The sequence below is a fragment of the Perca fluviatilis genome, chromosome 5 (assembly GCF_010015445.1).
Source record: "Perca fluviatilis chromosome 5, GENO_Pfluv_1.0, whole genome shotgun sequence".
Classification (NCBI taxonomy): domain Eukaryota; kingdom Metazoa; phylum Chordata; class Actinopteri; order Perciformes; family Percidae; genus Perca; species Perca fluviatilis.
The window spans coordinates 17,890,451-17,905,525 of record NC_053116.1 but is presented as its reverse complement, the minus strand read 5'-3'; the positions used below and the strand labels follow the sequence as shown (position 1 = coordinate 17,905,525).

General features: G+C 44.0%; 1 protein-coding gene across 6 annotated transcripts in view; it reads left to right on the top strand.

Annotated features, from left to right (window-relative positions):
- Nucleotides 1–10,443: 10,443 nt before the first annotated feature.
- Nucleotides 10,444–15,075, top strand: part of zbtb46 (zinc finger and BTB domain containing 46) — a 60,003-nt gene continuing 55,371 nt past the window's right edge. For 2 of the 6 annotated variants that reach the window (XM_039800022.1, XM_039800021.1), the window contains exon 1: nucleotides 12,015–12,300. Coding sequence is in view for 1 of the 6 variants with exons in the window: in XM_039800017.1 (XP_039655951.1) it covers nucleotides 11,968–11,980 (13 nt within the window). In the remaining 5 variants the exon portion in view is untranslated. Of the gene's footprint in view, nucleotides 10,759–11,952; nucleotides 11,981–12,014; nucleotides 12,301–14,479; nucleotides 14,492–15,075 lie in introns of those variants that run through there. The other 4 variants (XM_039800020.1, XM_039800019.1, XM_039800018.1 and 1 more) reach the window with 4 other exon arrangements.

Below are 15,075 nucleotides of genomic sequence, written 5' to 3'. Positions count from 1 at the left end.
GCGACAAAGCGGAAACAGGAGGCCTGAATGAGTTCGCCGACAACCGGATGCCAGGACTCTCAGAGTGACAGCAAGTCTGTCTGGTAAACTTACCGGGTTAAGATGAGTTATTTTATGGTGAATGAAAGGCTCGATCCGATGAAGTAGGTCATTGAATCAAATCGAAGCATTGACGGCAATGCTGCTGCCAGTTCTGCCGTTGTTTACCTTTTGCATTTCGTCAGTAGCCTTTGCTCATTAGCGCCACCGCTGTTCAGGAGAAGACTGCAACTAGTGTCGCGACCACCAGCGCAGGTATTTTCATGACGGCGATTTCATGACGTCACATATGCATGCGCCAGCTCGGCTGCGGTTACTGTAAAACACACTTTAGTATTCTCAGTACAGTATAAGAGGAATTCTATGCTAAAGAATATTCTGTAAAGCATCAGCCTGCCCAAAGCCATCCTACGACTTTTACTCTGTTCACTGTAGTGTAGCATGAAGCAAAAGAAACACGTAAAATTTAAGCTTGACTAAAATAATTAATTATTTACAGGCACAGACAGGAGAGTCTTGGTTATGTTGCATACTTGCCTGAAGGAACATGTGTTGTTTAGTCATTTTATTTATGTTCTTCTGACAGAATTGTATTGCACACGGATAACTGTTTGGACATTATGTTAAGTATAGTGCATTGTGATATTTAAGTCAATAAACTAACTAATTAAGTAACTAATTAACTTCACACATTCTTTATTTTAAGCAATTTTTATGCAATAGATAATGATAGGTCTCTTCACTTATTAAAGAGAAGATGACCGCAAACTAAGCTCCAATATTTCGAATACAATTGGTCTTTCTCAATAGAGACACATCATAAAGACTATATGTCCCAAACATGTTCAGATGTCTCAACGGCCCAGCTTAAAGAGGACAATTTAAAGGTAAGAGCTACTAAGAAATGGACACATACTGTAGGCCTGTATTCAATAAGCTTTTACAATAAAATTTATAGTTTGCTAAACATTTGAATAATGTAGGATGATAAGATGTAGTACAAACAACATTAAAACATAATATCATCAATAGGGAAAAAGACAAGTCCATAAGACTCCATGCACATATTTACAAAACCCATAAGTAGGCCTATCAGTCATCTTCTTTTTAATATATTTCACTGTCCTGACCAGTTCCCAGTCTTGCATTCACCAGACAACTCTTGTTGACTTCTCTTCACAAAGAATCCTTCCTGGATCTGGATCTTGTTGTAGACCCAGATCCACACCAACAATGGATTTCTTTTTAAACATGTTGGCTATATTCAGATGGATTTCCTGATTTTAAAAATCTGTTCTGTTCAGCTGTGGCGGCAGCTGGTTGATCTTTGCCTCTCAGACTGAAAAAAACATGGCAGATGTTTTGGCGACAAATTAACCCAAAACTCTCCACCAAAACTATGGTAGTTGCTAAATGATGCAAGAAATGGGCCCTGTGGGTGCAGCACCATACTACAAGGTGACTCCGTTCCAATTTCCAGCAAAACAACAAACAAACAATAACACACACTGCCACACTGACATTTTGAATCGTCATAAAGAAAAAGCACAGGTGTTAATAATAACACTGACAATGACTTTTATTTACTGTGTCTCAGTAGCCAAGTAAGTGGCCAGTAAGCCATGCAAGGACCCTGAAACCGAAGCTGCTAAATGGAATTACCCATCATTAGGCTACTTATATTGTTTACACCAGTGCTTTTCCTACTGTGACATGTGCCTATGGACAGGACCACTTAATCTGCGAGGGGGGCACCTATCAACCCTCTGTTCCATTGTGTGTGTGTACGCGTGCGTGCGTGCATGTGTGTGTGTGTGTGTGTGTGTGTGTGTGTGTGTGTGTGTGTGTGTGTGTGTGTGTGTGTGTGTAAAGCTGTGTAACCATATTTACTGTGTGGTCACTGTGCCAAATACCCTCTTCAAGGCAGGGCAACGTGATTAGATATTAAAACTTCAAAAATTAGTCCTCTAGTTGACACAGCAAGACAGGAGCCTTCAGGGGCCTTGCAGTTATTTATGGGGACCGAGGGCAGATGCCTGCTTTGCTATAGTTGATAATGCAGCCTTAACAGTGGATAATGATTGTTGGCACTTGATTAATTACGACTAACCTTCTAATTACTCACCACATATTATGTTGCATTGTGGGGTAATTTAAGTCTCTCTGGACAATCAGACAACACTATAAAGTGGCAAACACTTTGTGAATGATTTCTCTTCAAATGGAGTTTGGTGTAAAGTGCTCTCAATGGAAAATGACACATTATCCAGCCAAATGTGTGATGTACACAAGATGCTAAGTCAGGTATCAGATTGGTTTGTGTAAAGAGATGAACAAGTGCACGAGACAGATGTGAGTATTAAGGTGAATTAAATTTGATGGTTAACAGTGCCGTACCACATGTGCTCAGTTCGGTCGTGGAGAGAAGAGATAATGCTTAATATCCTTGGATGGTCGGCTGACCCCCCAGTCCCTTTGACCCTCACCCTCACTTCTCTTCAACACATCATGTCCCAGCCCCCCCATCGCTTTGCCACATCAATATTATCTCCTTCCTTTTCAAACCTCCCCCAATACCTTCCCCCTTCTCATCCCCTCCCCTGCTCAGGCTCTCCTGGCTGAGGGGTCAGCAGGGGTCGGGAGCTTTTGACTCCCTTGTTCATGCTCTTTCCTCTCTCTCCTGACCCCGCTCTTCTTCTATCACTTTCTCTCCATCTCCTCTGTGCAAACACTCATCCTTTCATCTCATTATTGGACACACTTTTGTTCTCTGTCTCTGTCTCTCTCTCTCTCTCTCTTTTTCTCCATCTCCCTCTTTCAGTTTCTCTGCTCCTTCGCTGGCTCAAGCTGTTCTTGGATGGCGTATTGATTGGGGTTTCTATTCACCTTCACTCACATCCTCTCTCTCTCTCTCTCTCTCTCTCTCTCTCTCTCTCTCTCTCTCTCTCTCTCTCTCTCCCCGTGTACTGTAATACTCAAACCTCTTTGATCTGTGTGTTTGTCTGTCTATCTACTCCTAAATGTCTCCATTTACTGTAAGCTCTACCAACATGCTGCGCTCAATTTCTATCTCTCCCTGCAGCGCACACATACACACACACACACACACACACACACACACACACACGCTCACTCACTCACACACACACTGTCAGGTTGATGCTTCAGGCCTCAGATGTATAACAAAATAGGACTGCTGTCTGACTTGCGGCTCACATTTAACACATTTGTCCGATCTGTCTTTTTTCTTGTGTTGTGTGTGTGTGTGTGTGTGTGTGTGTGTGTGTGTGTGTGTGTGTGTGTGTGTGTACGCACAGGACATGTTTCACACGTTTTTCCGCATGTGTACAATGATTTGGATGTGGGGCTTGTTTTCCCAAAGGCAACTGGTGTTAAATCATCATTTTGAAGAAAGACCTCACAGCTACAAACATTGCGAACTTGAGGGGATCTGCGTTACACACACACACACACACACACACACAAACGCAGAGCAAACACAGCCAGGGGAGGGGCTGTACTTTACCCCCACATAGCTGAAGAGAGGAGATGAGGTACAGAAAAAAAAAATTGAAACCAAATTAGAGGAACTGGTCAGGCGAGGAGGAGAGGCAGAGAGGAGTCGGAGGGGAGGGAGGACAGCGGAGGGTTGAAGGAAAGGAGGGCTAGGACAAACACAGCCAGTGACCTGAGGAGGGAGTGTCTGAGAACCTACCCAGCATGCATCAACAAGGAGGCTGCTGAGAGGACAGAAATGTGAGTTAAAACAGTGAGAGCAGCTCACAGTGAAAACGAGCGAGAGCACAATGTCGAACTCGTGTGTCGGTGTGAGTCGTCTTTGTCGAGTCGTCACCTTCTGACCCCTCCCTTGTATGAGTGTCTATTCTTACATAGTAGCCCCAAATGATCCCAACAAAAGCCCTTCTTGTGTCCACTCTTATCACTCCCTGCCCCCATGCTGAACCCCCAACATGCGTCATCATCACCCCCTCACACCTCAGTGAGACAAACACAGGCCTGAACACACATATGCCTGAGAGCAAGATAGGAACACAACCCCCATGCCCCCATCCCACCACATCTCCCCCTTCCGGTGACTGACTGGTGCGTCCCACGCCTTCCCAGTCAGCCTGTCCTTCTGAAAGAGTGTACAAGTCTGGGAAATGTTTAACTCAGAGAGGAGTCAGCAGGGTGGGGCTGGAGGAAAACACTTTATCACATTATCCTCCTGAAGACTCTGGCTCTTTCGGTTTGTCTGATGCAATATCATCGTCACGCTCAGATGTATGACAGACACTCAAACTGCAATGATGATGAGACATAATGAGTGATGAATATCCCTCCACATAAAACAACTCTTACTTGGTGCGAAGATAGTCAAACTGGGATACATACATTACAACCTCCTACAACCGTGACCTCCGCCCCCATCGTCTTCGAACTCTCTCCCATTCTCCCTCTCTCATCCTTTCTGCAGCTCTTTCTCCCTTTCTGTCTCCCTGTCTTATATTGCCTCATCTCCTTCTCTTGTTGGTGTAAGTAAGCAGCTTAAACACCTACAGGGTGTGACATTGGGGCCCCACGCGCCTCCAAATGCAGTCAGTGCGGGCGGGAGAAGGCAGCGCTGAAAAGGAGAGCGTTTCATCCGTCTATTCTCTCCTCCCCTCTCTGCCTGGCATCAATGGCGCAAGAGTGGTTAAGGCAAAGCCAAGGCTGTCCCCTCACATTAGCCGGGGCTGAGCCAGACAAGTCGTCATCCCCCCCGCAAGACTGTCCTCCACTGCATCTCAAGAAACCCCCCTCCACTCTCTCTCTCTCTCATCCTCTTTCCTCCACTCCTCCGCTCAGCTCAGCTCTGCCATGGGCACCGGTCCCCAATCTCCAAGGTGATTATGACAAAAACGAACGACCCCCAAGAGAAGGGGCCAGCAGAGATAAGAGAGAAAGAGGAGGATGGCAGAGGGAGAGAACGAGGAGGAGGAGGAGGAGGAGGATGAGGAAGGGATTGGAGATGGATGATGTAACAAGGAATTCGGGCTGTGCATTATGATTTGGGTTGAGAGCCTCAGAACCAGCAGTTCATATCAGCCCACATCTATCTATAGCTCTATCTAGACAACATTTTTCAATTATCTTTTGCAGAAAGAAAGAGGCCAGACATGGTAGGTAGGTAGCAGTGGTGGACATTTTTCTTGTGTGTAAGCTACTTAAACCTACAGTAACAGATTTTTTTGGCCACTTGGAGGCAACTTGTGAACACCACATTGACATATCATCACATTTTACAGTAAGTTGACACAGCAAAATTACTGTATTAGCAGTAGTGATAGTTGCTTATTTACTACTAAAGAAGTTATAGAGCAACCCTAGCACTCATTTGGAGTCGTCTTTCTGGCCAATTGTTAATGTCCAATATTCACTCTCTCTTAGCTCTGTTTTTATTCTCTACCAACTCCTGAGGGAAATCTCTGTAGCTGCTAAATACGCGGTAAAAAAGTAAAGTTGTTTTCCGGACATCTAAACAATGAGCTGAAAGTCGCTATAAAATTCTGTAAAGGCGAGAGGAGCTGCAAATTTAGGTGACAATTCCCTGTAGGTCCATCACTATGAGTAACACCTTTTTAGATTGCCATATTGTTTTCAACTTGTCATTTGATACATTATATTATAAAAAATAATTTGTGGATGCCATACAAAATTATTTGGCTACTTCTTTCCCGCAGGTAGATAGATAGATAGATAGATAGATAGATAGATAGATAGATAGATAGATAGATAGATAGATAGATAGCTGCCGCATACTGTACATAAATACATAGATAGATGTTGACTAGCACAAAAATGATTCTAACCCTTCCATAAGGGTCAAAGATAATTTGTTGTGGTGTGGAATGGGGTCGTGACCCCACACAATCAGTGGGGTCAATTTAAACAGCGGCACTGAGCCCAAGAAGGTCATAAAAGAGACAGAGAGGCCAGATGGGGGGGGAGCTGTTACAGGGGTGGGAGGGGGGAGCTGTTAACCCTTTCTCCTGCCTCCCAGCACAAATGAGAGGAAGCAATGAGAAAGGAAATGTAGTGGAGGAGAAGAGATGAGAGGTCATGTTATTGTAGCATAGCAACCCAGGTTTCAGTGTGGGTTGAGGCAAGCAATAATATATTATATTGCTGAGAGGTTACACAGCTTAGAAGAACCTTTCAAGATGGATGTGGAAAGAGAGGTGCACTTTCTGCACAGAATAGGGGGAGGGAAGGTAGGAGAGGGGGGTGGGGGTGAACAGAGAAAGAAAATAGCCTAATCTTCCCATCTCCATCCACTCCCCCTTCTTTCTCTCTGTCTTTCTCTCTCTCTCCTTCTCTGTTAGTCTCCTCTTTATTTATTTCTTTCCCTCCCTCCGCTCTGTGCATCATTAAAACAAGCAGAGTAGTGGGGCTGCACTGAGACGGTGACCTCCACAATAAGATGTTCTTGCTTCGGGGAAGAGAAGGTCGTTTTGTACTCCTCTCACTTTTTCTCTCTCTCTCTCTCTCTCTCTCTCTCTCTCTCTCTCTCTCTCTCTCTCTCTTACTACTTCCAATGGAGTAAATGAGATTTGGAGGGGGTTGGATAATAGAGGAAGGGATCAAGAGGGTAGACATGCAGAAAGAGAGACGGAGATAGCACGATGCAAAGGGAGAGAGGGCAGTTTAATGTAGGATTCATTACACAGAGAGGTAGGATATAATAAACAGGAAAAGATCTGAATTCCGCCAGTAAAGTGGCTAGCAGGGTTAGCATGAAGACAGGGGCTGAAACCTCAGAAATCCAGGGCATGAAAAGCCTGAATACGAGCCTATTTTTCATTTGGGAGGAAGATTATTCCTGCTCTGAACTGGGGGAAATAAATGTGTTTCTCCACACATGCAGATGGACACAGTAAGGTCAGCCAGGAGTTGTCCTTATCAAAGAACACCAAGACTAGAGGGATGACGAACGCTCTATATGCATCCTTGTCCAGAGGCACCTTTCCATCATATACATACAATAGACACAAAGGCTGGCCGCTGTAGGGAGGACAGGAAGTCCTATGGGTGACACAAGGACAGCAATAGCGTCAGTGGTGTGAACAGAACAACCCCCCCCCCCCCCTCTCCCCTTCCCCCTGCATGTTGCCTTCACACAGGAACAAAATGTGTGGGCAGCGGGCACAAACACATTCTCTGTATCCTCCAGGTGATTATATATCCTGTAAATCCAATAACCTCAATTCATTCTGCTTCTCCTGGTGTCATTCGTCATTGCAATTCATTCATTTACACTTTCTTTGAGAAATCAGCTCATTCTTTGGCTTTCTTTACACCTTTAATTGATGCCATCTTTCCTTCCTTCCTTCCTTCCTTCTTTTCCTATTGCCCCTCAATCCTTTCCATCCCCTCTACCTTCCTACAATCATTGCACTTGATTCCCATACTTTTAATTTTCTCTTTCCCTCTGTGGGAGGACTCTTTATAAAAGCCTTGTCCTTTCCCAATACTGATGTGAGTATCACTAAGCTGCACCTTCACACATATTGTTGTCTCACACCTTGTGCCAAATATTCCTTTGTAAAGCCTTCCCCCATCCCCTGCCTGCACCTGGTAGAGATAGTGTTCTTTCAGCTGCAGGCTCTGCTTTCTATACAAGCAGGGCTAGGATGGCACAAGCAGCACACAGCTGTTCCCCTTGGTAAATTGATAGTGAAGGGTAGTGGATGGGGCTTTGAAAGCGTCTTGTGCTATTTTTATGACGGTTGTAGATGTTTTTGCTGTTTAATTTGATGTGACCAATTACGCCGCTGCGTTCCTCAGCAGGGGGGAAAGCTGGTTGAGTAAATTAATGCTTGACTTCAAAAACTTTTCCTAAAGTTGGTTTACATACCTCATACCTTTGTTGCTGTTCAAGATGTGTGTGTCTTCTCTTCTATGGTTCTGCTGTTTAATGCTGTCTCCCCGGCCTCAGTGACAAACTTTTACAGTGTAAACAACATGCTTTCCTTTTTCTTTTTCTTTTTTTTTTAAAGTCAAACTCGAGTTGGGAAAGGAAGAAAACATTAGAAGAGTGACTGTCCCTTAACTGGGTAAGCAGCAGATTAGCCTGCCACGCTAACCTCTCGTCCAAAATGCAAACAGACACACACTAGGCCACAACACATACATCAACTTGTGTTTCGAGGACTCTTTGTGAACATACTGTAAGTACCACACGTGCACACACATGGAGGCACAAAACCACAATTCTTGCTTCCCCCTCACACCACTACTCTCCCTCCTGAGTGGATTGCCTTGATGAGTGTTCCTGACTGAATACATGTGTAAGTGGCCTAATGATGCCTAAACCCATCCATAAGCAGAGAGAGAGAGAGAGAGAGAGAGAGAGAGAGAGAGAGAGAGAGAGCGAGAGAGAGGTGATGTTGAGGAGGTGGTGTAGGGGGAGGCCGGAGTCATGCTTGTCATGTCAGGCGGATTGGAAGGCCATGTTGGCGTGAGGGAGCCCGGCTTTGAGTAAAGCAGCTTGTTTCAGGCAGGGATTGTGTTTGTGGACCCTACTCAGGGAGAGAGAGAGAGAGAGAGAGAGAGAGAGAGATAGCTGTGCCTGGGCATTACAGACCTACAGCCTTAATCCACATGGCCTGACATTCTCCCTTATCCAGCCCTCGGCAGTCAACCAACCAGACTGATGGAGGCACGGCTCTACCCTCTGCTGTGTCATGCCACGCATCCCTTTCTTCACACACACACAACACACACACAAATATACTACATGTTTTTGTTGTGTCACCCGCTCTCTTCCCCATAAACTTTTCCCACTTCCTCAAACCTATAACGATTCCTGGTGACAGCATGTACGTATACTCTTATTTCCTAAGAAACAAGCCCCTCCACAGTTCCTCTTTACTACAGACATTCACACACACAATGGTAGACTATATGGACAGTGAGATACATGCACACACACACAAAATAACTTTCATTACCATTGCTTCTCACTTTTTTTTCACACTTTAAAAAAATGGACAGGTTCTGTACTGTGAACCATTGTCATTCACCTTCAGGAATTACTGTACATTTGAGTATATACCAGAGTCAAATTCCTTGTATATGTTAACATACAGTACTTGCAGTGGTGGAAAGTAATTAAGTACATATTGCACTTTTTACTCCACTGCATATATTTGACAGCTATGGTTACTTGTTACTTTTCAGATTACGTACATAAAAAATTTATGATAATGAAAAATCCAACAAATCGTTAAAGATTAAACTAGGGCCCTAGCCCTACTTGGGGAACCACAGGACTAAACTACCAAACTGTAAAGTATTTAAAACGAGACACCCCTTGGGAATCAACAACAGTGAAATGCAGCTTACAAATTGATCAATCCGTATTAACAATCTAATAATGTCATAAATAATAATATACCAGGCCATTTTCTGCAGAATGAGTATTTTTAAGTTTTGTCTGTGGGACGTTTACTTGTAACAGAGTATCTTTAAATTGTTATATTGATACTTTTACATATGCAAAGGGTCTGAGTACTACTTCCACCTTTGAGTATTTGGCCAATTAAGTTGATTCTGATTCTACATCTAGAGTCCTTTACATATTAGCCTGGCTCCACCACTTACGCTCAATTTTCATGTACAAGAGTCTGGTAGGACCAGGCTATTTACATATAGCCTAATACCAGGAAGTCTATTGCAATACATAAACTATTTGTAGCTGTTTGTAACTACATTCCACATCTTTCTCTTTCTCACAGTTTGTCAACTCATAATTTCCCCCTTGAATTGAAAACAAAGTGTAATAAAAATCCAAAGGAGAGATCAGGCTGTGGTGGAATTACCCCAGACATTTTGCCAAAAATTGGCCATGCATGCTGCACATCACATGGTTCTGAGAGGTGTTTTCCAGCCAAACTGTGTCAAACTGTAAATGTCACTCTTGTTTTTTTTATGTGACTGACTGGTGTTTTCTTGTTTGTGCCACAAGAGGGGGTAAGTTACAGTAAGCCCCTGGTACTTACACTGAGCCCTATGGCAACAGACACACAAGCCAAAAGCCCCATGAACCACACAGGACTCATGATAATATTAACAACAACAACAGTAATAATAATAATAATAATAATAATAATAATAATAATAATAATAATAATAATAATAATTTGTCATGTATTATTACATGACAGCATTTGCCTGAGGGAATCTGATAAGAGTGGACTTGTCTTAGATCAGAGGGATCCGCGCGGTGTGTGCGTTCACGTTGTCTCATTTCCTGAATCTGCCCAGAGAGAAAGAGAGAGAGAGAGAGAGAGAGAGAGAGAAATAGAAAGAGCGAGAGAGAGAGAGAGGGAGATAGAGAGGAGACACAGGGACACGGAGGGAGAGATAGTGAGAGAGTGAGTGTAGGGGAGAGTGAGATAGAGAAAGACATAGACAGAGGAGGAGGGGGAGGCTCCTGATACCAAGACACGGAAAAGCAGGGGAGGGAAGAGAGAAAGAGAAAAGGGGCTGGTGGAGGAAGAAGAGCGGGGAGTGGGAGAAAACAGGGGGAATAACACCTAAAGAAAGCATACAGAAGAGAGCAAGGACAGTACCTAGTGCTTTGGACATCCCCTCCTTTCTTCTCTCAGGTTGTCACACCAGATTGGACTCCGAAGGACCGACACCGCGTCCACTCCAGACCCCATGGGGTAACAGGTAGGCTATGTCTGACTTCCTTATATTAGTAGTAGCCCTTTTGCCAGCACTGAGCTCCGCTCCCCTGCTAACAGGTTATAGGTTTCATTCAGACGGCGGAGGATATCGCAAGATTTCCATGCCTTTAAATCATGTCAACAATTAGTTTTCTGCCTCACGGAGCCATCGCGTCTCTACAGCTGGTATAGTTGGTGGGCGCACAGGTTGGAGACATGACACAATGCAACTCTTCGCAATCGTGGCACTGTTATAGTTGGCCGTCGGAAAAGCGACTGTATGGAGGCCTGTATGTCTGTTTTTACCGTTGCTTTTTTTTTTATTCCAGTCCATTGGCATCATGTTAGTGCTTTTTGACAGCTAAACACCCCGGCCGAGTGAGCAGGCGACAGTCTGAAAGTACGCCTACCTGTTCCATACGTGACAGCCAGCTGTCTATTGCGCTTGTTGATATTTGGAGAAGCTGTCAGTCGTTGACGGGATTCGCACATTGTGCATTTGACACATTATGTAGCCGATTATGGAACACAAACAGTTGTTTTACAATGGAAAACATGCAATTGATACCTGGGCTACTTTTTAATGTGTCTGGATGTGTGTTTTAATAGGATAACTGAAATGCAATAAAATAGAAATACGTTAAGACATTTAGTGGACTAAATGTAGGCTAAATACTTGTATAAGCTGTGTCGTTAACAGCGCGCAGGAAGAAACCCCAGTTAGCAGAATATTATTTTGAATGAATGCCATCAACCTGCACACATTAATTCTCTGCAGGTTGTACTTTTAAGAAATATCCCACATATGGTCAGGTATATGAGCCTGTGTGACACTTGCAGACAAATACTGTAAATCATCCTCTGTTGGGTTTCATCCCAGCTGATCGAGTTTGATGAAACCAGCGGAACCTGGTGAAATTTGCAAAGTTTTGAACAGCATTACAACCTAATCGCCTACATCGGCTATGGGATGATATATGGTCGTGCACAGATATCGTGCCACACAAAATACAGGGTGATGCTCCGTGCAGCCGTCTGTAGGGGATTCAAAATGAAAGCGCTCAGAGCCTGGAAGACAAGGGCTTAAACCCTCCTCCTTCTCCCCTCGAATAACCTCCAAACGGGGGATTTCTCCAGCTGGAAATTTCTGCTGCGTCAACACCCAACCCTAGAGTACCAGACAAGACAAGGCGGCGGTGGGGGGTGTTTGCAGATGGTGCTCTTGGGTATTTTTTTTTTCTTTCTAATTGTTGAGTTACCGCTGATCATCTGATCCGTTTTGAGAGTTGAAAAGTGTGGCGTCAAGTGTTTATTGGCGGCTGAAGCTGAAAGCGTCTCGCTGCTTCCCTGTCTGTCTCCTGTGCTGTGTGTGTATATGTCTGCTGTCTGTGTATGCCCTCTCAAACCGGTCAGTTCCGTCTTCCTCCATTTTCTACCATGCTTACCATGTGAGAGAGGGGAACAACCCCACTTCATTCACGCTCTGTATGTAGACAGCAATGTGCGCCTGTGTGCCGTGCCCCTCCAGCATACAGCCTGCAGCCAGGTGAGTCTTAAACAGATGATCTGTAAAAGTGACACAGATCTCACCCTGTGTCTTCTTTGCACTGGGGTTTGCAAACTTTGTGATAATGTTTGACAAATTTAGATTAACACAGCATACTATTTCTTTTGCAGAAGCTTGTCATATGATCCATATTGAGATGACAGTAGGCTAAAGGTAGCCTACTTAAAGCCATCACCTGGGAAGACACTCAGCAGTACACTTACTTTAAGCAAATGAAAAGAGATCCTCCACCTCTCTGTTTGGGAGGTGCTATCTCAGAATAGTCTGTATTTTAGTTTGTGTAGTTTGAGGAACTTAACAGTGCCAGCAAGCCATTTTTTACATTGATTTTAAGTGCACCCTCTCAGTTTCTGGCTGTAATGGCGTGTAGGCTACAGCCAGTTGGATCTAAGCATTTTCCTCTGTTTGACGGGGGCTAACTGGATCTTTGGGATTAAGAGACCATCTAGTGTTTTTTTGCCAAATTGTCTTAGGCCTCACCGGATTTGTCTGCTTGTTTTGTCCTTCCTACTACAGAGTTAAGGGTTGACACGGGATAGGATAAACCCTCCAAAGTCTTTTATTCAATAATTAAATTAGTCCTACTGTGTGTGTGTGTGTGTGTGTGTGTGTGTGTGTGTGTGTGTGTGTGTGTGTGTGTGTGTGTGTGTGTGTGTGTGTGTGTGTGTGTGTGTGTGTGTGTGTGTGTGTGTCCATCTGTGCACATTTTGCACCTCATGAGCAGAGGATAACTTATCTTTCCTTTTAATGTTGACAATCCTCAACTGTAATGGCATTGCCACTATCTTGTCATGGACTATCTCCCAGAATGCTTTGTGCCTGTGGGTTTTCCCCCTGCTGCACCACCAAGGTTGCTTCCCCTGAGGTAGGGCTATGTAGTATTACAATTACAAGAGCAGTGGACATCAGTGTGTGTGTGTGCATCATGTGTGTTTTTATGTCTGCACCTTCTCCATCTGTCTGTTCCACGAGGAAAATATAATACAGACCAAGACAGCAGCTACAAGGATGAGTGGAGGAGGAGTGTAGGCGCGATCGGCCGAAAGATGGAAAAAAAAAAAAAATTAGCTGCTTGTGGAATTACAAAGGAGGATTTAAAGCACTTTCCCACTTGTGTTATCTCTCATGAATGAGGACCTTTTTTAAAAAAAAAATAAATAAAAAGTTGATTAAACAAGATAATTGGGTTAAATTTACCTTTCGGTTTTACTTGGTTTAAAGCCGAAGTTGCCTGTGGTGTTTGTCCAAAGTGGTGGAGCTTGTTACACTGAAAATTATCCAAAGTGTGGAGGTTTGTGGGAAACGGTTAGGGTGTGGCCTGGTTTGAAGAGAGGGTAAGAAAATGAGACGAAGGGGCTTGGTTTGGGTGGGAGTCAGGTTTGAAGCTTGTGACACTTCGCTGTGTGTGTGTGTGTGTGTGTGTGTGTGTGTGTTAGCCTGCTGGTATGTAGGTGGTGCTCAGTACTCCCATGCAAGTTGTGGGCTGAACTGTGTGGTAGCAGGTTAGTTTGCTTCAGCTACGCAAACACTGGGGATGTAGTGTGCTGCCCCCTCACAAGAGTGTGTGTGTGTGTTTATGTAGACAAACTGACAATAAACTGTACAGTAAATGTATCTAATCAAGTGTACATTCCCTAGAATTAGAGAAAAGAGGGCAAATGCTCCATAAAGACTCAATTGTTCCCTGTTAGCAACCTTGTACTCCATTCATCTCTCTGTCTCCATCTCTCTCTGTCAGTTTTCTAATCTCGATCCCCCCTCGGAGCTCACTTGTTAATGGGAACACCTGTTTGGCGAACACTGCAAAATGAACCGTTTACACTTGTGTGTACACATCTTACATGACATGCCTCGTCTCTCTGGAGTTTTCTGACAACTCTGTCTCCCATTTGTCACGTTGTGAATATTATCATTCTCACGTCTGATTTAGCATCAAGACAGTTTGGCACACATTAACCCCCGTATACAAACCAGCTCCATCCCCCATCCCCTAATAACTCCCAAGGCTTTTTAGCTTAACTGCCTCCAAAGCTCATTGTGCAGTGCTGCATACAGGTGTTCCTAATCCCCATGAGGTTACCCGGGTGTTGGGGGGGGATGTGTGTGTAACAGCTGTCTTCCCTATCCACCTATCTGACATGCTCATCTTCCCCCCCAGCAGAGAGAACAGGTGAGTTTAAGCGATCCCCACCTCAAACCACACACACACACACACACACACACACACACACACACACACACACACACACACACACACACACACACACACACACACACAGAAATACTCTCCACATAGGTGTTAATATTTCATAGCTGTGCGAGTTGTTGTGTGTGTGCACGCATGCACCTGCAAGCACGATAGGATGTCAATGAAAGAAATAAGCCCTCTTGATCTTTTGTCCCTGAATTTTAAATTGGAAGGTAATTTACAGCTTTGGTTCTAATTTTTATAATCAAAGAATTGAAAGTCCAGAAGAAAATTTGATTGTTGCTAAAAGTATATGCAAAGGTTTTGTTTTTTTTCACTGTGAAAATGGCAAGGTATCAGAATTTTTCTTAGGAGTTGTTGATATTGCAAAACACCTTTTGGGATCACACATTCCTGAGGAAACAGATGAGGGATTTTTTCAGTTTGTGTGATTTCATCAGGGTGTGTTTTTCTTTTATTTACAAATGCAGAGCAGATCGGCTCTTTCCAACCAGAGCCTTGTGATCACACAATGGTTATCAGCGTCATGAGTTATTTTCTGTAAA